The 13,942-nt window shown below is 43.2% G+C and overlaps 1 protein-coding gene across 1 annotated transcript in view; it reads left to right on the forward strand.

The window, feature by feature from the left end:
- TMEM169 (transmembrane protein 169) overlaps positions 1–12,199 on the forward strand; it is a 15,479-nt gene extending 3,280 nt beyond the window's left edge. Inside the window, exons 2-3 of the mRNA XM_035332146.1 lie at positions 6,795–7,229; positions 8,985–12,199. Coding sequence (XP_035188037.1) covers positions 6,926–7,229; positions 8,985–9,607 — 927 coding nt within the window. The 5' untranslated portion in view covers positions 6,795–6,925 and the 3' untranslated portion in view covers positions 9,608–12,199. The remainder of the gene's footprint in view (positions 1–6,794; positions 7,230–8,984) is intronic.
- Positions 12,200–13,942: the final 1,743 nt, after the last annotated feature.

Genomic DNA, 13,942 nt, shown 5'->3' on the forward strand with positions numbered 1-13,942 from the left:
TAATGACACTGGAGCATTTCCTTGTCTGCAATTCAAAGTGCTGCGTCCTTAATACCCTGGCATCATGGATCTGTATCTGCACTTTTATCCGATTGAGAGTCCCCTGAGCCAACTAATTCCTGCTGCAAGAGATACTGTCTAAGTATCTTAGATTATATTTACTGTGCAATGCATTAAGCAATCCTGAATCACTCCCGGGGGACCTTCCAGTTCTCGCTCTGTACAGTTGGGCTCTTCAGCAACTCCTGGGCTGCAGCCAGGTGTTAGAGAAAGCTCTGATCTGAACCCCCTGAATATCTTACCCAAATAAGAACTCCAAGATGTAGTTTTGTGTCAGGATTTTTCAGATACCTTCTTCCCATACTGGATTTAGAATTGACTGTTTTCCATTGCACCGCGTGACTGCAACTCCTTGTTCTCTAATTGCAGGTTTTGCTCTTTGGGGTCTCCTTGTTCTCTCTGAATAAGGCACTGGCATACTTGATCTTCTTGCAGGGCCAGGAGGGAGAGGGGACCAAGACACAGTCAGGGATCTTCTGAGTTGGAAGGGATGGAAAAAGAGCCAGAGGTGCTAACGCAGGATCCTAGTTTTTAGTTATTGTAAAGGTCAGGCGGGAGTCCAACACACATTAAAACATCCTAGCATGAGTGCTGCATGGGTTCCTAAGGAAGGGAAATGGAGATCTTGTGAATCTTTCACTGAAATAACATTTACTCTTTTACTGAAATAAAAACAGATGCAATGCCAGGTCCCAGGCTGAGGGCATTGCTGTGGAGGCAGGATGCTGCGCTCACGTTGGTGTGACCGACTGGGTTCTGCAGCTCCTACGGCACCGTGTAATTGAGCAGGGTCCTGGTAGATGGGCAGGAACTGCAACAGGCACCTGCTGGTTCGAGGTGCAGGATGACCCACTTTGGGCAAATGCAGAAGGGAGGGGTGGAATAGGGGAAAAGAGAGAGAACACATCTTTGCTGTGTCATCAGGATTTTTTTCCTAAAAAAAATAAGCATTTCTGTTAAGTTTATTCCAGCCTGCTTTGGAATCTACTTAATATGCTTTGAGGATTTCAAACCATCCTTCAAGTCGTGCTCCTTTTAAAGTCTTGGTTGTCTTTAAAGACTCTTGTGTACATGCCACTCGCAGAAGTTTTCCACAGAGTATAATAAATGTAAGGAAACAGATCTCATTCCTGGAAGCAGTGGGAAGATTTGGGTGCTTTGTCTTCATTTCTCATTCTTTTAGCAGTCTGGACAAAGAATGTGGAGACAAGGCAGAGACAGCACTTCAGGCTTTAGCTCTAAAAAAGGGTAGACCAGCAGTGTTTGGGAATTCTGAATAAGTTAGCATGCAAAAAAATTGATTGAGTAATTTGTTTAGTATAAAATTTAAATGCACAGCTGTTCTTGTATGCCATTTCTCAGACTTCAGTAATACTGATGTACGCAGCACTTATTATTCCCTGACATTTGGAAAAGTTACTGAACAGCAGAGGAAAAAAAAAAAGATCTGATTCATAAAACAGATATTCTGTAAAATGCCCTTGACTTTTAAAAAAAGTCTTTGAAAATGTCATCCAGAAACAATTTAGTGATACTTTGGAAAGCTCCTCTTCACTACTTTTATTTTTATTTTGACTGTATCTGTTGAGTACCATCAGCAGGCATTTGGGTGCCTCACACGGAGGATGAAGGACTGCAGGGAGAGCAGTGCTCCTGAGCCACGCAGCTTGGCAGCGGAGCTGGCGAGCCCTCAATCCGAGCCCAAGGCATTCTGTCTTTGCTGAACTGCAGCTTCAGTGCAGGCCGTCCTGTGCTGGCCAGGCTCTTGTCACCACCTGCATTGGTCCAGAAGCTGTTCGGCAGCCTCAGCGTGGGGCAGCACTAGCACTGCGTGCTGACAGCACTAAATAAACGACTGCATTTGCTGGTTATAAATCTGGACTGGGCAAAATTGGGTCTGGCTGTGCCTGCCTGCAGAGACTGTGTGGCTTGCTCGCTCTTCCCTTTGCTTTTAGCTTCAGCTTTTGGCATCTCCACATCCTGATGGTCAGGCAAGGGGTGGGGAGCTCCATTAGCAAACCCATGAAGTTTTGGGTGGAAGGGGTTACCTTACTGTGTCGTCCTCTCTGCTCTGGCACTCAGTGCTTTTGGCAGTCCAGCTTGGGGTCTGCTCCTGCTTGGATGCATACTCAGAGCATGGCCTTTTTTCTTGTCTATCTCTCTTTCCTCAGGAAATAAAAGTGCTTTGAAGCTTGTGGATTAAACAGGGATGGAAAGATGGGTGTGATCTATGAGCTTTGTTTCTTGCTTTCTCCTGTTCTGCTGGCAGGCCACAGGAAGGTGTTTTTCTTTGTGCTTCTGCTATCCTTGCATAGACACTTAAAGCAGCAGCCTTGCTATGGGCTGCTGCTGCAAGGTTTCTTTTTCCCTCCCCTTCCTTGAACATTTCTTCCTCTAGGGGTGGCTGCATGGTGAACTTGATGAGCGAATTAATCTGGCTGAAAATAACATTTTATTTTCTTTTAAAATGCAAAAGGCTTATTTTCAGTGAGATAAATCCCCCTGTCAAGTTCACCACAGGCTGCACAGACACTAGCACTGGCAGGGAGGAGCTGTTCCCACCTTGCCTTCTAACAGATCATCCATCACAGCCTGGGTATTTGCTAGATTCAAGGAACTGTAATCTAATTTGAGCTATTTCACTGTGAAATGGAGACAGGCATTGTTCCCTGTTTCAGCAGGGTACGATGAGGATGCATATGTGAAAGATCATGTCAAATCATTGAGGTAAGTCCTACCACTCAGCCCTCTCCCAGTATAAGGTCAGAATTAAATGTGCTTTCTTATATAGATCTTGCCACCTATTTTTGTAGGGTCTGGGGCTGTATATCCTGCATTGAACCAATGCATTTTATCATAACATTGATTGGTGACAGACAGATCCGTCCCGACAGCTGGATGCCTCTGATACCATCTATTTTTCATATGTACAATCTGACAGCAGATAAAAGCCCTTTAAAAATACTAGGGATTGGAACTAATCCTTTGGCTAACAGGCACCTAAGCAACACAGATGCATGCACAAAATCAGAGGTGAGGTTGGGGATTGGGACTGGGGAGGCTATGTAGTGAATGAAGCAGAAGGAAGGAGGACCTGTGGCTGGGGAGCTCTCTCTCTCAAGCTAGATGTCCAGGGTAAATTTTCCCTGATCTCTTTTCCATCCTGTGGGTAACTCACCGTGCTTCTAAAGTACCGGTTGTTTTTTGTTCCTGCAGCCAACCCCCGCGTGATGGGAGTGAAGACACAGTGCCAGTTCTTGTTACGTGTTGTACATGTTATGTGACTATAAAAATAAAAGTTGATGCTCCTCACTGCTTACAGTCTACGTTTTTTCCTCTCATGTCTCCTCTGAGCAGTCGTAAAAAGGTTATTTGTGCAGTAGCAGGGATTTGAGATCAAAGATTTTATTAGCTTGCGGGAAGGCACTTCCTTCCTGTCTGCGTTCACACAGGGTAATTTCTCCTCTGTTAGCAGCAGCAGAAGCAATCCCTGAAAGCTGATGGAAAAACTTCCTTTGAGCTACAAGGTGCAAGACCAAGCTCTTAGGCTCCTGTTTTGTGTGTCAAAGAGTAACACTGTCATGGGAAGAGTAAGCAGCAGTAGCTTTCCTGCATAGTAACAGAAGACTGTGCTTCTAAAAATTCTTCTACAGAGTGTTTTTGCAGAGCTGCCTCCCCAGGGTTTTCCATCTGTTTTCACACAGAGATTAATATCAAATTGTTTGGCTAATAAACTGCTCCCTGCTATCTCTAAAATTTCACCATTTCTTTTCCTTTTCTCACACGGACAGTTATGAGATTCCGATCTCCCTCTGCACTCCCACGTGGAGATGGTCATCACTCACATCAGCTGCACAGCAATTGTCATGCTTCAACCCCACAGCAAGGCTTTTAAGGGGTCGAGATCTCAGTGTATGGCTGAAAGAGTTGGTGCTATGGGTGGCTGTGGTGTGCTGCGGGCCAGCCTCATTCTTACCAGACATAAAGAAAGATCAGAGAAAGAACATGCTTTGTGTCCACTACTGTGGTTTCTGCAAGAGACCAGTTTTTGTTCAAAACTACAGAAAATGTTCTCAACAAAAATGGGCTGGGGGTGTGAACCTGTTTGATTCAGCAGCAGCCCTGAGGGATATGGGGCCAATGGTGGTGTTTCAAGGTGCTGTCTTCAGAAGGTCAGGACCAGGAGAAAAGAGAAAACATCTACCGTGAAAGTTTAAGATCAGGAAGGATCTTTGTGATCTTTTAATACAAGTTAAAGGACTTCCCTACATTAACACCTCTTCTGGTCAAGTACCAGTAACCAAGATACCCAGTCCAGATTTGGAAGTTGCCAGTGACGATACAATTCTCCACAGCCCCCAGAGATGTACGTCGAGGGACACCTACGCTTTGTTAAAACACCTACCTAACGTCTGCTCTGTATTTGTATGTCAGCTTTTTATCTTGCTCCATCCTCCTCTGCTGGATTAGAGGGATCTTCTTCACCGTGTTTTTGTTTCTGATGTAGGGATCATACAGATCTGATCAGTATTCAGCATCTTGCCTGACTGGTGAGGGCAAGAACTGGACACAGATTTCCAGTAGCAATCATATCTATGCCAAATTGAAAAATAGCATCATGTTGCTCCTCATTGCCTGGCCAAAACTGACGTAGTCTTTAGGCTTTGACATTCCACCAAGAACTGAGATTAGGTTATCATCTGCTGTGAGTTAATGAAGGTCACAGCTAGATAAACTTCTAAAAAAAAAAAAAAAAGAAAAACCCAACCACAAATCTTTGCTTTTAGCTTTGGGTTATTTTTAAATATTACTGGCAAGTTGTCCCCTTTTCAAGGCGGTACGGGCTGAGCCTGGAACTACAGCCAGGAATTTTGGAAATCTAATCCCAAATTAACTTCCATGTGTCCAGACTTTTATTAGGTCATCCCAACAGTGATGCTTTCAGCTTCTCAGTGACTCTGAGTCTTCTTTTTTTCCTCCATTTGCAGCAGGAGAAGCTTGCTCCTGTCTCAGGGGCTCGCTAGGCTTAATCAGGTGATTTTAGGATTTCATAGATGCAAAACATGAAGTTTTATGGCTGATGCAGCGAAGGGACAGTATTTGCAGTAAATTTAGTGTTTTACAGAGCTGTTTTCCAGCATGTCTGCAAATCTAGGCATATGTTTTTTGCATGGCAGGTGTGAACTCAGATGGCAATCCAAACAGTCTGTTTCCAGCCATGTTGCAGAGCTGGCCAAAATATTCCTGTGCCCAGTGATTTAGAAGCAGTCTGACTTCTGGGATGTGCTGAATGATTTTTGAAATCCATTTCATGTGTCTTCTGCTCACCAGGGAAGATTTATTTTCTGTAATGCAAAAAAAATAATCTGAATTGTTGAGTTTTTTAAAACCAAAGAAAGCCAACTGGCCATAGTCTTAAAATTAAAGTGATACGGTTAACAGTTGTGTGTATCTGTTTGTGTGAGTGTGCGAGGCATAAAAAGACCTAAAGTTCTGCAAGAAATCTCAAAACAAAGCAGTAAAACCTTATAACTGTGGGAAGATGGGGACCAGACTACCAGACCTAAAAATGCTCAACATTTTTCACTGTTCAAGTAAAACAATTTCCCCAGCATTTATTGCGCTATACATTATGATAACTATGTTTCTTAGTTTCCTCTTAAAGACATGACTCAGATAATAGGGAGAAATTTAATTATTGGTCACGTGCATTCTTTTACATACATAAACATTCAACAGAGCTCTTCAGAGTTGTTAAAACGTTATTTCTTGTACTCAGATGTGTACCTAAATACTTCATGAATATTTGGCAGTTGGGTTTGTAAATGTTACGAAATCTAAGAACCATTAATCCCGTGTCTTGCAGGTTCAAGGAGCAGGATTGTCTGCCTTGATGCGTGTTTAATCACGTGGTGTGTACTTAGGCAGCATTCCCATAGATAACTCTGTCACTTGGTATTAGCGGTAGTTTTGCTTGAATGAGCAGAAACCAAGTCCTTATATCTGTTATAAATATTTATGAAAATTTGTTGTTTTTTTTTCCCTGCACAACAAGAAGGCTTTGCTGTGGTTTCAAAATCCCTCCCCAGTGAAGTCATCTTAATAGCAATTTTCCTTTAAATCTACTGTATATGTTATATTTTAAGGTCTTACAGAAGTGCATAATGCTAAATTGGTAGGGTTTGAAATATCATTCATTTTGACATCATTTGATTACTCTTGGCAATATCCTTGCAATGGGCAGTAAATCAGAAGACACTCAAAGCTTGAGAGGCTGGCACCAACAGAGCTATCATAATGTAGGATGTGTCTGCTGCGGCTGTCTCTAAGCTAGGCCAGTCCTTTAAATTATTCAACTTGATTTTTGTCTGTGACTTCAGTATTTCTTTTTCATGTCAGCCAAAACCATTGTCTTCTGCTTGCTTCCAGCATTGCAGAGGAATGTTAAAGTCACACAATAAGCTGTGCTTGTTTAATCTCTTCTTACAAATGTTCTGAACTCTTTCCTCTTCAAATAGCTTTTTATTTTTTATTATTTCAAATTGGAATCTAAGAATCAGGATTAGGTGATATTAGAAGACATGCACCCATGTAATAAAATCGATGTTCAAGACAGTAATGAGGATCAGATCTTCAGATGAACCGGTTGGAAGTAACCCTTTAAAGAAAAGTTGTGTCATTTTTTTCTGCTTGGGATGAAGCAGACACTTTTTCTGCCTTCTCTCTCATTTTAGGCTGGGAATGGAGCACACGGTTTGGATGTCAGCAGTGGGATATTTGACCAGAACAAAGCATCCCTAGGACCCCTGTCTAATCAATGGCTTCTAAGTGCAGGAGCTGTTAGCCTGGAAACAAGCCCTAAAAGATGCCAGGTGAGGTGCTTGAGAGCAGCAGTGGGATGGAGGAGACGGTGCAGAAAGAGAGCAAGTCTGGGACCCACAGCCCTCGCCACAGCTCCGTGAGGAAGGCGGTGGCAACCACGGTCACCTTTGATGGGGAAGCCACTATGGACCGGAGGAAAAAGAAGAAGAAAGAGTCCCGTCCCGAGTCAGTAATAGTGTATCGATCGGAGAATGAGAATAAGGTGGAAGAGGAGCAGGCAGATGAAGAAGGAGGGGAGAGGAACTCTGAGGAAGGCTCAAAGTTTCTGGGTCAGTCCACGACAGACGGTATGTATCCCTGGGAACATCTGCTTTCCATAAACCTTGGTGTCACTGACAGCCATGACAAATTCAGGAAAGAGGTTGGGGCTCTTGCTGCCATTTAGAAGTGCAGATTAGAGATACTTGCATTTGGGGAAATTCATGCTTTTTACGCATCTGCTTGTATTCACAAGATTTATTGAGGTAGGTTACAGAGGCTGATGGTGGGAGCCACAGGCACAGAAACACAGGGTACCCTTCCTCGCTCTGCAGGTCCTGTGCGGTGCAGACCCCAATGCAGGGCCAGTGAAAGGGGAGGCAATGGCAGGGCCACCCTTCTTGATGTCTGCATGGGCTGAGCTCAGCTGGAAGTAACTGTGGGACCAGTCATCGCCAGGACCGCAGGCAAGGAGAGTTTGAGTTCATAAATGAAGATGCTCTGAAGCAAAAAGCACTACAGCCTGATTTGGGGTGTCTCCTGCAGTTCTTTGCAGATGTTAGTTGTTGCCCTGCTCTTGGTTTTAAATGTATGCCCTGGTTAAGGACAATCCAAAGTGCTGAGCATACTTTATGCCAGTGATGCTGTAGTCAAGCCCCCATCTGTGCCTAAAACAACTGCCTGTTAAGTGAAAGGATGGCAGCAGATGGATTTAGGGGCTCTACCTGTGCTAGGGAGCTTTACTCATTATCTAGGATTTGCTGTTTGCCTTCTGCTTGCATAATCTCAGCACAGCTTCCTCTTTAAGACTGATTATTTGGCAAGGTCATCGTAGGGCATCTTAGAACCACTTTCACTTCTGATGTTTGTCCTGGCTGCCCTCGTAGGGAAAAAGTGTGTGAGGCTGGTCCCATGGCTAATCCTCTCATGAGTCAGTGCTGTGGGCTGACAAGGGTTTAATGCGAATGCCCACTCCTGGTCCTTCAGCCACACTGGATTCCCCGTGATCCTAACCCCAACCCTCATGCTTCTATGCTGCCTTCCTGTTTGTGTGGGCCACTTCAAAGTGCTCCCTTTAAGAGCATGACAGATTCGTTGGAGTTCCTTCATGAGTTGGAATTAAGCCCAGAAGGAAGCAAATTTTTGCCCCACAGATGAGTTTATGCCCAATGCCACTGCAGGGACCATCCCAAACCAATGTCACCTGGAAGCCAAAATGTTTGTAATTTGAACACACATTTCATCGCTTTCCTGTTGGGTGCCTTTCTCGATCCCTTAAAATGCAAATGTAATTACATGAGACTTAGTAAATATGAGACTTGGTGATTTTAATTTTTTTTTAAAAATATTTAAAAATTAATTTGGATCAAGATATAGTGCAAATATAAAGTGGAGTAACAACTATTCAAGCATACCTCTGTGGGGGTGCATGTGCTTATTCCAGTACTAGAGCCTTATTCATATTTAGCACATTTATGCCAAGTGTCCATGCTGTTTAGGAATAAACCTCTGAGGGTAGCAGGGAAAATAGGCTTTCTATTTTTTAGTCAGTTGCTCTGTCTTGTCTCTTTTCCATATGCTCCTGCAGCACTTTTCCTTCATATATTGTCCCCAGTACAGATGTTGTTGTCTTCTCCCTTGTGATTTCTGTCATTTCATTGGTTTATCTTCCAATTTCTTCTGCAATAATTGTCTTTATACTGCATTGCTTCTTGCATTCCATCTTCTTTTTATTCAACTATTACTCCATCTGCACTAATTCATTTCAGGGTCTTTGGGGATTTACATAAAATACTCCACAAAGAAAAGAAATCTAACGTGGATGAGTTTATCTGTGTTCGTAGGTGTCTGGAACATGCCCTTAGACAGCCGATACGTCACTTTGACTGGAACAATCACCAGAGGAAAGAAGAAGGGTCAGATGGTGGACATCCACGTCACACTAACGGACAAAGAGCTGCAGGAACTGACTAAGTCAAAGGAACCTCCTAAAGAAGATGTACTTGAGAAGAAAAAGAAATGTGATGTTGGGCTGGACAGGGGACCCCACATCGTCCTCTGGACCATCATCTGCCTCCCCGTTATTTTTGTGGTGTCCTTTGTGGTTTCATTCTACTATGGAACCATTACATGGTACAACATTTTCTTGGTATACAATGAAGAGAGGACCTTCTGGCACAAAATCACCTTCTGCCCCTTTTTAATCATCTTCTACCCAATTATAATCATGGTTGTGTCTTTTTCCCTAGGCCTGTACTCAGCTGTGAGCCAGGTATCATGGTCCTTTGGGGACTGGTGGCATGCTGTCAGGGATATGGAAAAGGGCTTCTGTGGCTGGCTCTGCAGCAAGCTGGGTTTGGAGGATTGTTCTCCGTACAGCATTGTTGAGCTGCTAGATTCTGATAATATCTCAGGTAGTCTCTCTGGTAAGAGCTCTGCACAGGGCGTTGAGACTTCAGCAGTCTGAGCCTTTGTCCTGACTATTTTGGTCATATGTGAGTGGTTTTCATCTAGAAAATAACACGCTGATTTTATATATGTATATATTTAAACACAAATAAAATATCAGGCTGGGAGTGCTCTTTAAATGTCACAGAATGCAAGTGTGCTAGCTTCACATTGTGTTTGTGGGGAGGTGCATGGCTCTCCAGTGATTTGGCATCTGTTTTAGCTAATTACAACTTTGGGGAATAGTGGGAAAACCCAGGTCTGTGGGGCTCAGGCTGTTTTGCAGGTGACAGAGGTGTATGCTGAAAAGACTACTTCTATAAAGTCAGACTTCACTTTTAGAGAATAGGACATAATAGAGACCTGTCAACCCAGCGAAAAGAAGTCTTTGTGCAGGGGATGAACTTCAGGAGATCAGAAACTCATCCATAATGGAAGGACAAATTGCAAGATTTGTGATGTTCCTGCAGTTTTCCTAGAAAGGATCCTTTATCAGTTCTTCCAAAAAAAAAAAAAATGCAAAAAAACCTTTCAGGTATGCTAACTGCTGAGAAAGTGTCAGTTTGAAAAAGCAGTGCACCACAGTAGTTGTGCCCGGCCTTCCAGTGGAAGAGGACAGCACAGCCTCTGACAAAGACACGAGATCTGTGCTGACCTGAAACGCATCCCACACGTCACTTGCTCAGCAATGCTGCATGTAGGTGCTGCACATCACCAGGTGACTGTAGGTGCACACGTGTCCTTGGGACCTTCGATCTCTTGTTGGATGCACTCCTATGAGGGAATGGGCTACAGGAGTCTTATGCAAGAGAACAGCTGGGAGTGTGAAGTGCAAACAGTTGCAATGCTGAGAAGAAACACCTGCTGTGAGGCAGGGCAATCATTTTGGGTGTCACCGCAATGTATGTGTGGTTTGGTGGCACCTCAGTTTAGGAAGGTGGCATTGAAGATGCTTGAGATGGGAAAGTCTCACTGAAATGGTCATTCCATCTTTCAAGCTGCTGTTACGGAGGAGATGCTGAACCATCCCATGTAGAATGGGGCATCCTTGAGCCTGAACCTCTTAGCACCAGTGCAAACTGTATCAGTGCCTCCGCTCCAGAAATCTGCTCCACCGCCCCCTGCCTCCTGCTTAATTACATGGAAGAGCAACAGATTGTATATCCTCCTCCCATCATGTCTCATTTTCGTAATTTACTTCCCACCTTCTGGGAATTTGCGTGGCATCTTAGTGGGCTCCCAGGCCAGGCTGAGGTGGCCACCATAGGCCAGAGAAATTTTAATTGTTTAATTGCTACATATCACGTTTCAAGGACAATCTCAAGGCCATCCTGATTAGGACATTTGGGAGCTTGCGATGGATGAACAAGTCCATTGGATGCTCTGAGCCTGACACTGAGAAATAAGTGAAGTTCCTGCTGCATCCTTGGTCTATCCCCTTCTGAGATGTCCAGCCAAAGAAGCCTCTTAGCACTGGCTTGAGAATTACCAGTGTGAACAGTGTGCGAGCCAAATATAAAGAGCTGGCTTGGCCCTGCAGTTTACCGACAAAGCAAAGGTGTCCCTGTGCTCAGGTACAGCCAGGCTGCATTTGCTGCTTCCTTATGCGCAACTATCAGTTTTTACTGACGGGGTCTCTAAAGGCAATGGCCAACTTCCTGCAAAAAGAAAGAAAAAAAGTCCCCAGCCTGTGAGGCAACAGGAAGTAATTCAGTGGGGTTCAAAGATGACCTATGCCACTGGGACCAGTTCACTGGGAAAAAGTTCAGAGGGTAAGAGTTCAGCTGTCACTGCCAAACAGCAGCTGTTCCAAGCTAAACGAAAGGCTGGGGCCAATAGCACAAAGAGCCTTCAGCTTACAGAGGGTTTGAATGATAAGTACTAGCTAGTTACAGAGCGCAGCTATGTGAAATGTCTGCTGAGCTGCAGGATTGCTTTCAGGCTTGCAAACAGCCTGCCAGAACCGAGACAAAACCAAATCTGTGCCTCTTGCTACGTGAACACAAAGGAGCATCAGAGGAGGTGTATTGCCCCCTTCAGTCATGGCAGCCGTGCTTCTGGGTATAGCGAAATGACTTGGAGTACACCTTTTGGGGGATAAGCTGGAACAATCCATCATGTGTTTTCTACTTTATTACATATTCAACCAAGCTCGTCTCTTCCCGATGAAATCAGGGTGTTCTGCCACTGATTTTGATGGGAGCTACTTTAAGCTTGGGGTTAGTTCTGGTGCTATTTTAAAAAGTTTTATTCAGACTTTTCTCAAAACAACTCTGGATAGCTTTCTTTCCTGCCTGTTCTCTTGGAGCTCTTTGCCTGCTGAAAAATATATAGTCATAATCACTTGTTGTAATAGAAGAAAGCACAAGTTTTTGTCTTGTTCTACCTTTGCTTTCAGAAACTCACAAATAATTTCTGCTTACATGCCGCTGCCAAACTGCAGGGAATACCAGTTACTTGATTGTTGAGCGTGTTTCTGGCTGCTGTAGTCTGAATGTTTTTTTTAAGTACAGATAGTGTGTGTTTGCTGATTGTTATTTTTAATTGCATATTTCCCCATCCTTGCTGGCCTGGGTGGAGAATAAAGATGTACGTGGCTTAGAAGAGTGCACTCACGCTTCTGTTTGACTTTGTGAGAAAAACAGTGCTATGGGATAGGCACTGTCCTTCTATGCTGATAATTGATTTCAAGTCATTATCTTTGGAGACGCAGTTTAAAGTGTCTGAAATTGTTCTGTTTTACCTCTTATTAACCTGTGCCTATCCAGAACAGTCTCATCTCTGGGCTCTGTTTTGTTTTTACTTCATAGCACATAAAAATGATTAGATTTTGATTTAATTTCACTTACTGGGTATCTGTTTGACTTTAGCCCCACACCAAAATAGGAAGTACATTTAACTCTACATTAAATATCTTTTAGTATCTGGGTATCTTTTTGAAGCTGCAACCAGTAGTTAAAAAAAGGCCAGCCCAAACTGCTCTTGCACACCAAAGCAAGCAACAACAGTAGCACTAAAGAGAGGAAATGAGGATGCACAGTGCCCTATGACAGACACAATTTCACTCAAAATTTATGTAAACCTTTTCTGTCCCAGGCAGTGAATTGCCTGTAGTGAGTTGCCAGTGCCATTCCCGCTTCATTCTAAAGATGTGTCAATGTACAGAGGGTTAGTTTAAAGCACATTCATCTCTGAAGTTGATTAGTCCATCCAAATTTATTCCCTGTATTGAAATGAAAACTCACAAAAAAGTGAGAGGCTGAAGCAAATTCAGAGCTTTTCCAAATAAATGCCTTTAGCCAAAAAAGGAATACAATTAGCTTGAAAAGGCAACCTTTCAATTAATTTGGTGAACTAGAAGGGGTACCACATAGATGAAGGCTTGCTTGTCTTTAGCAATAAAACATGCTCACTCTTCCAATAGGCAACCACTTAATGATGAGGGAGAACTTGTGGTTGTGTGTTTGATAACAGAGTAACATGCCATAGGGTTCAAAAAGCCCCCAATCCACCCTTTCATGTAAGCGGGTGAAGTGTAAGTGCATTTACACAGGCAGCCCAGAGAAACAAGGCTTGAGGGTCTCTCATGGATCCCCCTTGGTCATTAAGCCCCCAGTTCCATTAAGTTTTAGTCTCACTAATATCTTGTCATCACCTGGTAGCTGAAGTCTGTCAGAATGCATTAAAATAAAGAGAACATCTGAGTCAGGGCAGCAATGAGTTTGTGCTTGTGTTTAAAAAAATGCCCTTGCTTTTAGTGAGCTAAGACAAAACCTTCCCCCCACAGAGCACCTACTGTGGTTTGCATCCACTGAAATTAGGTATGCCAGGGATGAACTTGACCTGGAGCCTTGTAAGATAAAAAGTTTCTGCCCTAAATTGATCTCCTTGTCTTAGGGATCCTTCTTCCTACCATCTTTCAGCCAGAAATTTACCTTTCGAGATTAAAAAAAAAAAAAAAAAAAAAAAAAAAGACATACTGCTGAATTTGATAACACATTCTCTTCAGCAAATAGGAAAAAAAAACACCTCCTAGGCAACATGTTCCCTCAGGGCTTGGTTTATTACAAGTTCCTCCATTAGTAAGGTATATTAGAACCAATATATTTAAAGGTGCCTTTGACTGTCTTCGTATATACACGAAAATCTTTCTGCTACTACAGTGATAAGGTGAGTCATTTATTTCTACTATAAAATAACAGCAAATCGGCTCCTTGTGATAGAACACAAATGTAGCTTAATTTATTCCAGCCTGGTTATTTGAATCACCTGCAGTTGTGATCCTAACAACCCCACATAGTGTAAGTAAACTGAATGGCTTTTATAGTGACATTGCTGGGCATGAATCCAACAG

This window comes from Oxyura jamaicensis, chromosome 7, assembly GCF_011077185.1.
Source record: "Oxyura jamaicensis isolate SHBP4307 breed ruddy duck chromosome 7, BPBGC_Ojam_1.0, whole genome shotgun sequence".
In the NCBI taxonomy this organism is placed as follows: Eukaryota; Metazoa; Chordata; class Aves; order Anseriformes; family Anatidae; genus Oxyura; species Oxyura jamaicensis.